A 16,661-nucleotide genomic window follows, 5' to 3' on the forward strand; every position below is an offset into this window, starting at 1 on the left:
AATAGGAGAGCTCTCTGTACCCACAAAAGGATGTGGGGTAGTTGGGGTCCATTCTTGCTATAAATCCTTCTCCTTATGGGGAATTTCAATTTCACTTCCCCAGTGCAGCTTCAATAAAGATTGAGGATAAGAAATCTGTTACTTTTGGACTCTGCTTCCCCCCTAAAAAAATCAGCTTAGGGGGGAGCTATCCCCCCTCAAGAGTAAATAACCTATAATGATTAACCCTAATCAGATTCCGGCCACTTTTGCATATTTTCCAAATTAAACTTTAAGAGAATTCCTCCCCCTTCCAGAGGCAGATGCACTTTTGTTGTGAATTTCTTCTTGTGGGTGGGTTGGACCTCAGTTTCCTGGTATCTTTCTACCTGATGCAAAAGTCAGGGTAGAGGTCATCCTAGGTCTCTATATTGTTTACCAGTGACCTCCCATAGTTGTATCTCAAATATTCCCCCTTTTCTTCCCAAATCTCATTTAAAGGGAGAATCCTGGAATTCTCCCCCCATGGGGAAGGTTCATTCCCTACAAATGGGTATGCAGGGACTATCTTAGCCTAGGGAGAAGGAAAGACCTTCACCAAATAACTTCTGGACCCTTTTCCATTGTCCAGTCCTACCTCTTCAGTCTTTACATAATTTCTCCAGTGTTTTGCCTGCCCTACACACTACCCCCACACCTCCAGTGCCCCACTGAGAGTTTCCAAGACAGTAATGTTTAGAGTAAGACTTAGATTATTTAATATTATGGCGCTCTCTCGTAGCTTTTGCTAGCCAGGTGGGGCAAGTTTCAGGAAGTAAACAAGGAGGCTGGGGAGAGAAAGGGGGTGGGGAAGAGAGCTTCCGGGGAACTTGGGGTGGGAGGGGAATACTTTTGAGGTGCGGAGAGCCTCGGCAGAGTACGAGCTTCTTTGGATCACGGAAGTCTGGGGATGCCTGAGGGCAATTCCCCTACGTCGTGAACCTTTTCCCCCCTATACCTCTGAAACTTTTATGTGTATTCTCCAAACCAGTTTGGTAGGTGCGGGAGGGCAGCGCTGGCCATTCCGACTTTTGTCCTTCTGGGTCTCTGCTCCTTGTCCTGTTCACCTCACATATTTTGCGGTTTTTCCCTCCACTGCCGTGATCCTGGCTTCCCTGTTCCATAAAGTAGGGTCTGGGACATGAAGGGAACAGGGAGGTGGAGACAGTATGGAACCAGCATTCCCTCACCTCTCACCCCTCCATCTCATCTCTGTGTCTGGTCCTCTGCCCACAGGCTGGAAAGCAGTATATTGTAAGGCAGGCTAAGTCATTTATCCTCTGGCAGCCTTTGTTTACCTCTCTATTTTGGCAGAACTATCTCCCCCTTTTTACCTACCCCCTCCATAGGGGATGCCATTTAGTGCTACCTGTGTTCAGGGAATTGGGAGGGAGGGGAGGAGCTGGGTATGTTGGAGGGCCCTAAGAGAGCTCATCCACTTCCCCCACCCCAACACATAATGAGATAAGGACACCTCCTCTTTGCCCATGATTAGACTGAGGGAAGGACCTCCGAGGGATGTTGGCTGCTTGTCAACTCTCCCCCCCCTCATCAACAAAGCTCCCTTCATTGAGTTTGGAGGATGTCTCCATTTCTTCTATGTTGTTGTTTTGTCTGGGGTCATCTTTGTCTTAGCAATACCCTCCTCCTTTGTCTTTTGGCTTTTTATGATATTTCTGGGTCTTCTCTCTCTTTGTATCTCTCTAACCTTAGGAGCTCTGAACCTTTCATGTGTCATGGATCCTTATCACAGTCTGGTGAAATCAATGGCCCCCTTTTCAGGAAAAGGTTGTTTGTTTGTTTTTTTTTAATTCAGGGAAGTGCTCTATTTCACTTAGAGGTTAGTGAAAATAAAGACGTCATTGTTTTCCCATCCAAATCTATAAGTCCCCTGAAATCCTTGGACTTCAGGGTAAGACCCCTTGGCTTTCATTTTAGAGGTAAGTGAGTTGGAAAAGCCCTGTCTCCCTGCCTCTATAGGCCCCAGGGACAGAGTTGGCAAAGGGTTATCCCAGGTCGAGCTGAGTGTAGGGGGGTGGGGTGTCCTGGGAGTGTGACGGCAGACTAGGAGGCCAGGAGACCTGTGGGGTGCGAGGGAGTTCCCTAGGAGTGGGGTGGAGTGAGGAGGGGAGGGAAGGCTGGGCCTGACAGGGCTAGGCCAAGACAGAGTTAGAGTGGGGCATCGAAACCTTTCTGTACTCAGTGCAGGGAGCAGAGAGGACAGCAAATGGAGGCACTGGGATCCTCTCCTGAAGCTGGTGGTGTTCCAGGTGGGTCTCTAGGCAGGGGGCAGCTAGGAAACCTGGAAAGCATCATTGGCCCTCACCAGGAATGAACCTACGGGTAGTTGGAAGAGTGGGGGACTGGAGAAGGCACTAAATGGGGACCAGAACAGGGGCTGCTGGGTGTTTGGGGAAGCCTCAGGCTACCTCTTCTACCCTAAAATACAGTTGCCCCCTGACCTTTATCTGCACCCCACCTAGTTTTGTATGAATTGGGGTGGGGGTGGGAGGAGCAGGTTGTTTGTGTTTTTCCAAAGCCAGGAAGTTGTGAGGATGAGTCAAGGTTGAGTGGAGAGCCCCAGGCATCTCTACCTCACCGGCCCCTCCCTGACTCACCTGCTTCTTCTGTCTCCCTCTTCCTTCTTCCTCCCCAGATCCCAAATCCCCTCTGCTATGCCCATAGCCCCTCAGGACTAGCAGTGCCTATTTTTTCCTGCTCCCTGCCTTGTACCTTTCTTCATTCCCCAAGCTCAATGTCCACCACTCCACCCCCACTCCCTTGGGAGCCAAAGGCGGGGAGGGCATCTAGAAAGTCAAAATAAGTTGTTGTCATCTCAGTCTCTGCTACCCACAGGTGGCATCAGACAGGACTGGACTGGCTGTGTCAGTCTCAAGGGAGCCTTTTGGGCAGAACACAGTTTTTGCTGCTAATGTTGACGATGCCAGGCAAGCAAGATGGGTACAGTGGGGGTGGCAGGGGTTGATAATCTGGTGTTGGTGTTGGTTGCTGACAGATGGCAAGATGGGTAGGTGTTCACCTTGTCAGAGCTAAAAGAGATAGAGACAGAGACAGCCAGAATCAGCGGCAACTGGTTCAATAGACCAGGTAAGGTGGTCCACAGTCATTCCCATTTGTGTTGGGGCTAAAGGGAAGAGAATCTTCACAGACAGGTAAGACATGCCCTATACTACAGCAGGCTACAGGATAGGGTGTCTTAGGGTTTCCTCTTCAATGGAGAAGGACAAATGGGTCGGGTTCCTACCAGCCTCCCACCCCACCCCCTTAGCCACAAGTTCCATAGCAATCTAGGGAATTACCTACTTGTACTCAGCTGTCTGTTTCACTGGGGGTCTCTTGCCTTGGTTTCACTTTGCTACCTCCTGTCCCTAAATGAGGCCTCTCCAGTGAGGAATTTATCCCAATTGTCCCCCTTTACCCCTCTTGCCTGTGGGCTAAACTCACCTGCCTGGTTTCCTGCTATACATTTCTCCCCCCTCCCCCCAGCCAAGTCATGAATACTGCCAGCTCTCTCCATGCAAGTCACTGGCAGGTGTTGCCACAACACGCCTCTGGCATCTGGGCCTCTTCCTGGTAGCTGGAAAGGTGGCCTGCCAAAACCCAGAGTAGAGCCGGGCTAGAAGGTCCCTGAGGCCTGTGGAGGAAACCCTGCCCTGTTTGCTTTTTTCTGTCAGTCTCAGGGCTACTTCCCTACCAGGAATGGCACTATGGGGGGGTGGGGTGGTGATAGTGGTAGTGGTGAAAAAAAGAGAGACTAGAGAAGGGATAAGTTAGAGTGGCCTGACCAACCCCCTCACCTTACCCCACCCCAGGCATTCTCTCTGGCATCATAAGGGTGTGACTGATTAGTGTGTGGGGGTCTTAAGGGTGAGAGAAAAGACCCCTGGATTATAGATTCCTGGGACTGGAAGGGACCTTTAAGGCTTGCTCATACCTGCACAGGATGGGTGCTACATCCTAGACAAAAGATCATCCAGCCTTCATTTAAGGACTTATGCTGATGAATGAATGAGTGAATGAATGCCAAAGCATTTAAGTGCTACTGTATGCCAAGCCTTGTGCTCAGTGCTGAAACTACTGGGAGGGAGGTAGCACATTCCATCTTTGGACAGTTCTAATTTTAAATAACTTCTTCCTTGTTGTGCAGTCATGTCCAACTCTCCGAGACCCCATTTAGGATTTTCTTGGCAGAGATACTGGAGTGGTTTGTCATTTCCTTTTTCAGTTCATTTTACAGATGAGGAAACTGAGACAAACAGGGTTAAATGACTTGCCCAGGGTCACACAGCTAATAAGTGTCTGAGGCCAGATTTGAAACTCAGAAAGATCAATCTTCCTGACCCCAGGTTTAGTGCCTCCTAGCTGCCCAACTTCTTCCTTACATCAAGCTAAAATCTGCTTCTTGACAACTTCTTTCCACAGTTCCTTAATATTACCCTCTAGGGGTAAAGAGAACAAGTCCAATTCCATCTGAGAAGAAAACTATCTTTCATAATAATAATAATATTTACATAGGATTTGAAGATTTGAAAAGAAATTTTAAAATATGATCTCATTTTAGCCTCATAATAATCTGGGAGGTAGGTGCAATTATTATCCCCATTTTACAGATGAGAAAATTGAGGCACAGAGAGATTAAGTGATTTGTGAAGGGTCACACAGCTAATACTTGAGGATATTACATTCCTCTAAGTGCCCTGTATTCCAAGTTAAACATCCTTAACTTCTTCAGAGTCAGTGTAGTTTAGGTAGCTTGCCTCAAAATCAGGAACAGCGGCTTCAGCTTTGCCTCCGACACATTCTATCTGTGTGACTGTGGGCAAATCGGTGTTTCCAGAAATTTTCCAAGACTCAGTTTTGGCAGAGAAGGTGCCCACCTGCATTGGTAGAGGGTGTTGCCTCACTTTCCTCACTTGGGAGTTTCCCATACCATTGAAATTACAGATCAAATCTTAATCCCTAACTCCTTCAACTAAACTTTCTAATCTAAGGTTTGGCTCCAGGCCCCTTATCACTGTCCTCTGAATACATTGTAACTTGTTAATACCTTTCTAACCTGGGCAATACAGTGTCCTGTGTAACCTGGAGCTGTATATTAGCTTCCTCATTCTGCACATAGTTCTAGTAATATAGTATTTAGTTTATTTAGTAATATAATTTGCCATTGCATCAAACTGTGTCATAGGACCTGTAGATGGAAAATTGGAACGGACCTTAGGGCTCTCCAGCCCAATGCAACAAGCATTTATCAAATTACTTACTATGTGCTTAGTAGGCACTGAATGTACAAAGACAAAATGAAAAAACAAAACAAAACCAAACCAGCCTTTGCCCTCTAGCTTACAGTCTCCTAGTGGGAATAAAACAAGTCAACAGATAAAACATGCATGATCATTTGAGGAGGAGGGAGAAGGTATTAACAACTAGGGAAATCAGGAAAGGCTTCCTGTAGGAGCTGGCACATGAGCTGAGCCTTGAGAGAAGGTAGGGATTTTCTGAGAGGCTGAGGTGAGGAGAGACTGCATTCCTGGCATTCTGTATAATTGCACTAGGGACAGCCCTGTGTGAAGTCACAGAGATGGGAGATGGAGGCCTGAGTTTGAGGAAAAATAAGTTTGACTAGGTCATAGAATTTGTGAAGGGTATTTATATTCAGTAAACCTGGAGAGGTAGGCTAGAGTTAGATCAGGAAAGTCCTTCAATGCCTAGCTGAGCCTATGCTGAAGGCAATAGAGAGCCGCTGAAAATTCTTGAGGAGGAGAGTTTTTGTGCTTTAGGAAGGACAAAGGCACAAAAGATTATTTTGGCAGCTCTTGTGGAAGAAGAGTTAGAGGGAAGAGGTTGGAACCTGAGACCAGTAAGTAGGCTAATACATTAAGATAGATGAGAATTGATTCAGCCACAAGCTAGGATTGTAGCCGTGTTAGAAGAGAGAAAGGGATAGGTACAAAAGATGTTGTGGTGGTAAGATTGACAAAACTTGGTGATTGATTGGATGTTAGGAAGAAGGGAGAGTCAAGAATGATTTCAAATTACAAACCTGGATGACTGGGAAGGGTTTCTTTATTGGACAAATACTATTGGAAAAACTGGAACACAGTCTGGCAAAAAAATAGGTGTAGAACAGCTTTTTATATCTTTATACAATGATAAATTCCAAGTGGAATTTAGGTTATTTTGTTCAGTCTCCATTTTACAAATGAGGAAACTGATGCCTGGAGAGGTTCCATACTGTTCATTCATTGAACTTGCTTTCTGTGAAACCCCCAAGATTTTCTCTGTGCAGACGCTCTGGCTTTATCTCTCCTGTCTTGGATTAATGGAACAGTAAGGCTTGCTACTGGGCCCAGGAAGTAGGGTGCTGTACTCTCTACTAAGGACCTCTACTTTGCCCTATGCAAGTGGAGGAAGTTCAGTTCTAGGGGAGCCTGGCTTTCCAAAAAAAAAAAAGGGTTAGGCTCTTTTTGTCTCATTCTTTGACTCTTTGTACCCCTTAGGAAAAATAACTTGAAGCTTAGGTTTTGGCTTGTATCTAGGACCCTCCCAAAGGGAGTAGTAGAAAGGCACTTGATGTACAGTGTAGAACAGGTATAGGACAGCTATTATTTTCTTTACACAAAACGAATGCTTAATAGACAAAAGGCCCCAAAGTAGGAATTGACAGGAAAAAAAAAAGAACTGAAATGAGCAGGCATAATAACATAGTTACTGTTATGTTCTCCTGGGAGGTTGATACTTAAAACATCAAGACATAATGAACTGTGAAATACATATTTTCCAATTCCCCTTAGTTCCACGCTAGCCAAACAGTTTCCTTCAGGTCCATGTTCTCTGGCAAACAAGACCAGGACTTGGGCTCATCCTCCTTTTGGTGGTATTCTGCTCTTAAGATGCAGTGTAGTGAATGTACGTGACATGTTCTATAACTATTTGAGGAACCTCTACTTAATCTTGAGAACTCACAGAGTTACCCTCCAAGGCTGGACACATCCATCTCAGGATTACTATGTTTGGGGAAGGAATCACAAAGCAAGAAAGGCAGCTCAGGGCTTGAAGGCCTAGTTTCTAGCTGTCACATGGGAGCAGCAACTCTGCTTCCCCTCACCCCAGCCATCCTTCACAGGAAGTCCCAGAGTTACATGATGTTACTTAGAGAAATGAAAGAATAGAGATCCAGAGGTAGTCACTCCCTTTTTCAGGTCTAGTGTGTTCTTTCTGCCTTAGTGGCTTAGCTTCCTCTCATCTACCTCTGTGGGACAGGAAACTCAGGAACCACCCAGGGTTTACTACATCATCTCATAGCAATGAGGCTTTCCGTGCTAAGCCACACTTATCCCTGGAAGTTGCCTGGGGAATGAACACAAATACACACTCCGTGGGACAGCAGCAATAGGCCCCAACCCTGCTCCATAGAGTTCAGTGCCTACTACACTTAGACATTTGATTAAAAACAAACAATCCTCAAGTATAGGATTTTACATTTATTCCTATTTGATTTGATTTTCATTAGATGTGGCCTATCACTCTATCCTGCCAATATGGAAGATCTTTTTGGGTCCTGACTCTATTGTCCATCATGCTATCCTTTCCGGTTTTATCCATAAATTTAATAACCATATCATCTGTGCCTCCATCCAACTCAGGGATTAAAAATGTTGAACAGCCCAGGCCCAAAGAAAGATGACTGGGGCATTCTATCTCCCTCTAGGTGGACTTCTATCTATTCTTTTTTTTTTTTCTTAAAGGTAATTGGGGTTAAGTGACTTGCCCGGGGTCATTTGAACTCAGGTCCTCCTGACTCTGGGGCTGGTGCTGTACCCACTGAGCCACCTAGCTGCCCCCCTTCTATCTATTCTTTAGGTCATTCTTTGAGGCATCTAGATGTCGAAGTAGATAGGCTTCTAGGGCTACAGTCAGGAAGACTTGAGTTCAAATACAGTTTCAGACACTATGTAACCTTGGGCATATCACTGTATCTTGGGCTCCTCAGTCTTCACCTATCTCCTAGGGTTGTTGTGAGGCTCAAATGAGATAATATTTGTAATTTTGTTGTTGTTCAGGCTTTTCAATCATTCCAACTCTTTGTGATCTCATTTGGGGTTTTCTTGGCAAAGATACTGGAGTGGTTTGCCATATCCTTCTCCAGCTCATTTGACAGATGAGAAAACTGAGGCAAACAGGGTTAAGTGACTTGCACAAGGTCACACAGCTAGTAAGTGTCTGAGGCCAGATTTGAATTTGGGAAGATCAGTCTACTTGACTCCACGCCCAGCACTCTATCCCGCTTTGGCCACTTAATATTTGTAAAGCATTTAGTAAAGTGCTTGACACATAATAGGGCTTAATAATATTTATTCCCTTCCCTTCTCACTAGGTCATTTATCCAGTTCCAAATCCATTGAATTGCTCTATTATCCAAGTCAATAAGCATTTATCTAGCACTTACTATGAGCTAGGTACTGAGCTAAGCTCTGAAGATAAAAATACCAGCAAAAAGAGAATCCCTGCTTCCTTCTCTACAGTTTATTATCTAGCCTTTTAATTTTGTCCATGAGGATAGTGTGAGAAACTTTATCTAGTGCATTAGTGCTCTCTCTGAGGCATTCAACCAATCTACCTACCCTTACCTTGTCAAAAATGTACATGAACTGCCTTGAATGAAGTTGGTTGGGTGTGGCCTGCTTTTGATGAACTCATGCTCGTTCTTCATAATAACAGTACCTCCCTTCCCAGGGTTGTTGTGAGAATCTGATGAGATAATAATTGTAAAGTGCTTAGCACAGTGCCTGGCACATGGTAAGCACTATAATGAACGTTAGCTATTAACATTATTATTAGCAATCACTGCTTCCTTTTCCAAGAACTCACAAACCATAATAGATTCTAGAGTTTCCCCAGGGATTTAAGTTGAACTAGCCTCTGTCTCTATAGTTGTGAAGAAACCACTTTTTTCCACTAAAAAAAATTGACATTAACCTATCTTTATTCATGCAGCTTTTCTGTTTTCTACCTTTTTCTTTAAAAAAATATTAAACATATTGGTATATTTTGTTTTAGCAAGACAAACCTCCTAAAGGAATTAGTCTATTAATTGTTAGCACCAAGGAAGTACATGTCATTTAATTTGACAGCTTGAGTCTAACAAAGACAGATAGAGTTTTGTTGCTTCTATGTAGAAATAAGGACCAAATCTGTGATTTCATTGATTAGAGGAACTTCCCTCTACCAATGCAGGTCAGCACCTTCTCTTAAAATTCATAGTCTTAGAGAGTTGCTTAGATCACTGAGAGGTTAAGTGATTTGTCCAGGGTCACATAGCTAATACATGTCAGAGACAGGACTTTGTTTCTTTGAGGCCAGTTCCACAATATCACATTGCCTCTGACTGGTTCAGTATGTGCCTACCTTATGCCTGTAGGCATGGGTAACTAGTTATTCTACCCTTGGGTGGTCAATGTCCTTACTTTTTTTTTTCTATTTATTTTTTATTAATTTATTTTGATTTATCAGCAATCACTTCCATATGCTTTTGAGTTGAAAATTTTTCTCCCCCTTCCCCCCCACCCTCCCCAAGATGGCACACAATCTGATATAGGCTTTACATTTACATACCCATTAAACATATTTTCACATTAGTGAAGTTGTAAGTAAAAATTAAAACCAATAGGAGGAACCATCAGAAAGATGAAACAAAACTCAACAGAAGGTGAAAATAAGTGATAGCGATTCGACTTCCATAGTTCTTTCTTTGGATGTGGACAGCATTTTCCATCCCGAGGCCTCTGGAGATGTCTTAGATCCTTGTAATGCTGAGAAGGGTTCATTTTAGCAATCTTAGTCATTGCATAACGTGACTGTTATTGTGTACAAAGTCCTCTTGGTTCTGCTCACCAATGTCCTTACTTCTTAAAAGGATAAGTTGCTTTTCAGCCATCTAAGATGGAGGTCAGTGATGCCCTTACGTATCTGTAACTGCATGAACGCTACCCTTCATCTACACGTTAACTGTGGTCGTTGTCTCTATGATTCTTTTGGTTCTCCTGACCTCATTCTACTTCACTTCATGTCAGTCTTCCCATACTTCTTTGAATTCTTTATATTCATTAATTCATATTCTTCTTTATAGTGCCTTCCCTCTGTTAGTTATTTTATCTTTATCGTTTCTGTTGTCTGTTTATATATATTTATTTGTATGTTGTCTCCCCATGAAGTTGTGAGCTCCACGAGGGCAGGAACTGTCTTTTGCTTCTTTTTCTATCCTCAGCATTTAGCACAGCGCCTGGCACATAGTGTTGTTGAGTCATTTCAGTCGTGTCTGACTTTGCATGACCTCATTTTGGGGTTTTCTTGGCAAAGATATGTGGAGTGGTTTGCCATTTCCTCCTCCAGATCATTTTGTAGATGAGCAATTGAGGCAAACAGGGGTAAGTGACTTGCCCAGGGTCACACAGCTAGTAAATGTCCGAGGCCACATTTGAATTGAGGTCCTCCGGGTCTGCCCTCTGGCACATAGTAGGTGCTCAATAAATGTTTATTGATTGATTGATCATCATTCCTTATGGCCCAGTAATGTTCTATTACATTCCTTTACTGCATTAGTTTTAGCTGTTCAGCTGTTGCTGCATGTTTATTGTTTCCAGGTTTTCATAGTCACAAATAAAGCTTCTATGAACATTTTTTTTATACATATGTGTCTTCTTGTTGTCAGTAACCTCCTTGGGATATAGTCCCAGTAATAGAATCTCTGGGTCAAAGGATGTAAATAATTGAGTAACATTGTTTGCATAATTCTAAATCATTTTCCTGTATGATTAAACCAATTTGCAACTCTACCAGCAGTATAATGTGCCTGAGTTCTCCCATCTTTAAGGACCTCTGCTACGTTAAAGGGTTTGAGATGTCACTTCAGGGTTTAATTATTTATTTTCTGATTCATAATGATTTAAACATTTTTTCAGATGGCTATTTAGAAATGCCTTCTTTCTAGTAAGACGTTCCCATACATTTTGACCACTTGTCTAGTGGCTCTTAATATCACAAATTTGTATTTATTCTCTGTAAACGTTGGTTGTCAGATTTTTAAAAAGGCAGTATTCAATGCAAGGTTGTTTCTAGTCCACATATTTTCTTATGATTCTAGTTGCACTGATTTTATTTGTGTAAACACCTTTTCATTTTATGTAATTGAGATTTTCTGTTTTGTCTTCCTTGATCTTTTCTATCATTTGTCTGGTTACAGATTTTTTCCCCTATCTATAATTGTAAATGATAAAATGTCACATTCTCCTTTTTTTTAATGATGTGATTTAAAAAAATATTTAGACCATTTATCCATTTTCCCTAATAATTGTTGTTGTCAATAAAAGAATGTCTTCCTCCATGGTTTGTGCTTTGGCATTTATGGAACAATTGGCTTTTGTATGCTTTCGTTTCTTCTAATTCTTTTTATTTAGTCTATTCCATTCATCTCCTTTTATTTTTTTTTCATGCAGGGCCAGATAATATTGATAATTACTGCTTTGTAGTATACTTTGAAATCTGGAAGTGCCAGGTCCTCTTCCTTCCTACTTATTTTCATTATGTCTGTTGATATTCCTGATCTTTTATCATTCTAAAGTAATTATTTTTGTTATTCTGTCTAATTTTGTACAGCATCTCCTTGGTAATTCATTGTCTTGTCTTTCTGTCTTTTGTTCACACAGATACACAGAGACATACATTGTCCTCTGAGAGCTACTTAAGCTTTATCTCACAAATTTTAGTGTATTGTTCTATTGTAATAATTTTCTCTAATATAATCATTGTTTCTATGATTTCTAATCATATATTTCTATGTTCTGTGGCCCACTAATTATCTAAGATAATATTATTATTTTCCCTTCAGGCTTCTGTCCTTTGTTCATATTTCCCTTTTTAATTAGAGTTGTTATTGTGTTATGATCTGTAAAGAATGCATTGAATATTTCTCCCTTTATACATTTATCTAAGAGTTCTTTATGCCCTAGCACATGATCAGTTTCTGTAAAGGTGCCATGATGCATAAAAATTGGTGTATTCCTCAGTAGTGCCATTCAGTAATCACCAAAGGCATTTAATGACTAGGTTTTGTTTTTAAGATATGTTCTTCAAATCCTTAATTTTTTCTTGCCTTTCTGTTAGATTTTGTCTAAATTTGAAGTAGGCTCATTTAAATCATCCATAATATCTTCCTGTCAAAAGCTTAAAATTCAGTTAACTTTTCTTTAAAGTGTCATTGTTCCGTCGCTTTCAGTTGTGTCCAATGCTTTGTGACCCCATTTGGGGTTTTCTTGGCACAGATACTGGAGTGGTTTGCCATTTCCTTCTCCAGCTTATTTTACAGACGAAGAACTGAGGCAAACAGGGGTAAGTGACCTTCCCAGGGTCACACAGCTAGTTAAGTGTCTGAGGCCAAATTCAGGTCTTCCTGACTCTGGGCACAGTGTTCTATCCACTGTACCACCTGGCTGCCCTTTTTTCTTTTTTTCTTTTTTCTTTTTTTTTAAATTTTATTAATTTATTTTGATTTATCAACAATCACTTCCATATGCTTTTGAGTTGAAAATTTTTATCCCCCTTCCTCCCCCCACCCTCCCCAAGACAGCACACAATCTGACATAGGCTTTACATTTACATTCCTATTAAACATATTTTCACATTAGTGATGTTGTAAGGAAGAATTAGAACCAATAGGAGGAACCATCAGAAAGATGAAACAAAACTCAACAGAAGGTAAAAATAAGTGATAGCGATTCGACTTCCATAGTTCTTTCTTTGGATGTGGACAGCATTTTCCATCCTGAGGCCTCTGGAGATGTCTTAGATCCTTGTAATGCTGAGAAGGGTTCAGTTTAACAATATTAGTCATCACATAACGTGGCTGTTATTGTGTACAAAGTCCTCTTGGTTCTGCTCACTTCACTCAGCATCAGACCATATAAGTCTTTCCAGGTTTTTCTGAAGTCAGCCTGTTCATCATTTCTTATAGCACAATAGTATTCCATTACATTCATATACCACAACTTGCTCAGCCATTCCCCAATTGATGGGCATCCTCTCAATTTCCAATTCTTTGCCACCACAAAAAGAGCTGCTATGAATATTTTTGTACATGTGGGTCCTTTTCCCATTTGTTTGATCTCTTTGGGATATAGCCCTAGAAGTGCTATTGCTGGATCAAAGGGTATGCACATTTTTGTAGCCCTTTGGGCATAGTTCCAAATTGTTCTCCAAAATGGTTGGATCATTTCACAACTCCACCAACAATGTATTAGTGTTCCAATTTTCCCACATCTTCTCCAACATTTATCATTTTCCTGTTTTGTCATGTTGGCCAATCTGATAGGTGTGATGTGGTACCTCCGAGTTGTTTTGATTTGCATATCTCTAATCAATAGTGATTTAGAGCATTTTTTCATATGACTACAGATGGCTTTAATTTCTTCATCTGAGAACTGTCTGTTCATATCCTTTGACCTTTTATCAATTGGGGAATGGCTTGTGTTCTTATAAATTTGTCTTAATTGTCTATATATTTTGGAAATGAGGCCTTTATCAGAGAGACTGGTTGTAAAAATTCTTTCCCAATTTTCTACCTTCCTTCTAATCTTAGTTGCATTGGCTTTGTTTGTGCAAAAACTTTTGAATTTAATGTAATCAAAATGATCCATTTTGCTTTTCGTAATGTTCTCTATCTCCTGTTTGGTCATAAATTCTGTTCTCCATAGATCTGATAGGTAAACTATTCCTTGTTTGGCTGCCCTTTTTTCTTTTTCTTTTTTTTTGGGGGGGGCCAGGCAATGGGGTTAAGTGACTTGCCCAGGGTCACTCAGCTAGTAAGTGTTATGTGTCTGAGACCAGATTTGAATTCAGGTCCTCCTGAATCCAGGGCTGGTGCTCTATCCACTGTGCCACCTAGCTGCCCCCATGGCTGCCCTTTTTTCAAGTACTGAGCTGCTATCCCATTTGGAACATACATATTTAATATTGATTTCATTTCATTATCTATAGTGCCTTCAAGCATAAGGTATTTTCTTTGCTTGTGTCTCTACTCTTGTCTGAGAACATGATTTGGTTTTTTAAAATTCTCTTGAGGCAGCCTAATTAGTGTAGTTGGTGGGGGTGGCGTGGGGGTGCTGGTAAATGTTTAACAACCAGCTCTATGAACAACAATAACAAAGTGCCACACACTTTTAAGTTTCATCTGCATTATTAACATTTTCTTCATCACTTTCTTAAATCTAACAAAAAACCAATATTATACCAATCCCTGATTTGTACTTCTACTGTTTTCGAAAGGTATAAATAATGCTCATACTGAAAATTTAACAATTGGTGAGAGCAGGTAGGAGCTGCTCCTGCATAGCCCTATGGGTATCCCAGGTGACACTCTAGGTATTGCAGTAAGTATAGCAAGCGTACACTAGGTTCTTACCCTCCCTTCTGTAAGCCTTCGGAAAGACCTTTTACTCTTAACCAATAAAGGGATGTAGTTTATAGTTTTGTCCACTAGGTGGCAAGGCATTGCTCTAGCCACCAGCCGGTGGACCCTCCTTGCAGGTGTTAAAAATTCCCTTCTATCTGCAGGTGCAAACAGCCCGTCCCCCACCAAGCTTCCACCTTTGACTCTAGATGTGTAACTATGGGCAAATTATTTAACGTCTCTGAGGCTGTTTACTCATCTGTATAATTTGCTAGTAATTACTACGGTTGTTTATACAGAGTAAATTATGAATGTAGAAGAGACAGGTGGCATTGCTAGTGAATAGAGAGTCCTCAAAAGACAGCTGGCCTTAGGGTCACTAAGACCTGAGGTCAGGTACTGCCTCTGACACACACTGGCTGTGGGACTCTGGGCAGTTCACTTTAACTCTCTGTGGTCCTGAGTAGTTGGATATTTGCATCAATAGAGGGGATTTTCTCACTGGTGGTTTCCTACACAATTGTACTTATCTGATAAGGATACTATAACAGTCAAATGAAATGGTGTATGTATGTATGCATATATGTATGTGTGTGTGTATGAATGTATGTAGACAGAACACACCTACTATGTGCCAGTCACTGTGCTTTGGGAATAGAAATACAAGCAAGCAAGACAGTACCTGCTCTCAAGGAGCTTACATGATGAAAGATAATTCTTTTTAAAAAATTTAATAGTATTTTATTTTTTAAAATTACTTTAAATTAATTTAAAATTTAAATTTAAAATTACATGTAAAGACATGTACATGACAATTTTCAACATTAATTTTTTGAAAGACTTTGAGTTCCAAATTTTTCTCCCTCCCTCTCTCCCTTCTCCCCTCCCCAAGATGGCAAGGATCTACATGTGTGATCATGTAAAACATATTTTCACATTAGTCATGCTGTGAAAGAAGAAACAGAACAATAAGAAAAAAATACAAAAAAAAAAGTGAAAACGGTATGCTTTGGTCTACGTTCAGATTCCATCAGTTCTTTCTCTGGATTCTCTAGCATTTTCCATCATGAGTCTTTTGGAATTGTGTTGGATCATTGTATTGCTGGGAATAGCTAAGTCAATCATAGTTGATCATCGCACAATGTTACTGTGTACAATGTTCTCTTGGTTCTGCTCATTTCACTCAGCATCAATTCATATAAGTCTGTTGAAAGATAATTCTTTTTTTTTTTTTTTGGTGAGGCAACTGGGGTTAAATGACTTGCCCAGGGTCACACAGCTAGTAAATGTTACATGTCTGAGGTCGGATTTGAACTCAGGTCCTCCTGACTCCAAGGCTGGAGCTCTATCCACTGTGCCACCTAGCTGCCCCTGAATGTAATTCTTAAAGGGGAACTGGAAAGAGTAGAGGAATATGCACCCTAGTTTGAGGCAGTGGAGATTCTGTAGACCAACCCAAGCCCACCATGCTACTACTCCTGGGTCATCTTCATGACTTGCCACGCCTGCATCCCCTCCCTCTGACTCCTTCCACCTCTTGCTCTGAGAACAGTAATTCAAACCAACACTACCATTCCTAAAATGAACACGGCAGTCTAATTTATGACTCCATTTACTGTCCTTCTGACTTCCCTGAGCATTATACTTCTCCCTGGCTACCACTTGCCTGTGTATGTGCCTTCCTCTATTAGAATGTAAACTTTTTGAGGGAGGAACCAGCTTGCTTTGTTGTATTTATATCCCCAGCTCATTGCCTGGTATGTAGTAAGTGCTTAATAAATGTTTTTTTCATTCGAAGAACAAGGCAAAGAACTTGACCTGGGTTCTATGTGAATATAAGATGATACTCTTCAGGATTATAGGAATAAGACAGTTTCTAGTTTTAGCCTTTCCATCCCCTTCTTGTCTGGGAAATTGCCTGGCTCAGTTTCGGCTCTCTATATTCATGACTCACAGGAAAGAAAGTTTCCTGTGACCACATGTTTATTGAACAGTAAGGTAAAAATTAAAAAGAAATTATCACAAGTTTCAATCCAATCCTCTGCAAATCTCTTTCTGATTACCTTCCTACTTCTTTGGGGTGCCCAGAGAACATACTTATACTTATTCCTGAAGGTCATGGACTGCTTTTTTTTTAAGCTTTTGAGTTTTAATTTTTTTCCCCCTCCCCAAGAGGGTGCAA

The 16,661-nt window shown here is 41.5% G+C and overlaps 1 protein-coding gene across 1 annotated transcript in view; it reads left to right on the forward strand.

Moving 5' to 3' along the window:
* Positions 1-2,187: 2,187 nt before the first annotated feature.
* GRB7 (growth factor receptor bound protein 7) overlaps positions 2,188-16,661 on the forward strand; it is a 35,949-nt gene continuing 21,475 nt past the window's right edge. The window contains 1 exon segment of the mRNA XM_020997759.2: positions 2,188-2,288. Coding sequence (XP_020853418.1) covers positions 2,246-2,288 — 43 coding nt within the window. The 5' untranslated portion in view covers positions 2,188-2,245.

This window comes from Phascolarctos cinereus, unplaced genomic scaffold (assembly GCF_003287225.1).
Source record: "Phascolarctos cinereus isolate Bilbo 61053 unplaced genomic scaffold, phaCin_HiC Scaffold_5;HRSCAF=322, whole genome shotgun sequence".
Taxonomy (NCBI): domain Eukaryota; kingdom Metazoa; phylum Chordata; class Mammalia; order Diprotodontia; family Phascolarctidae; genus Phascolarctos; species Phascolarctos cinereus.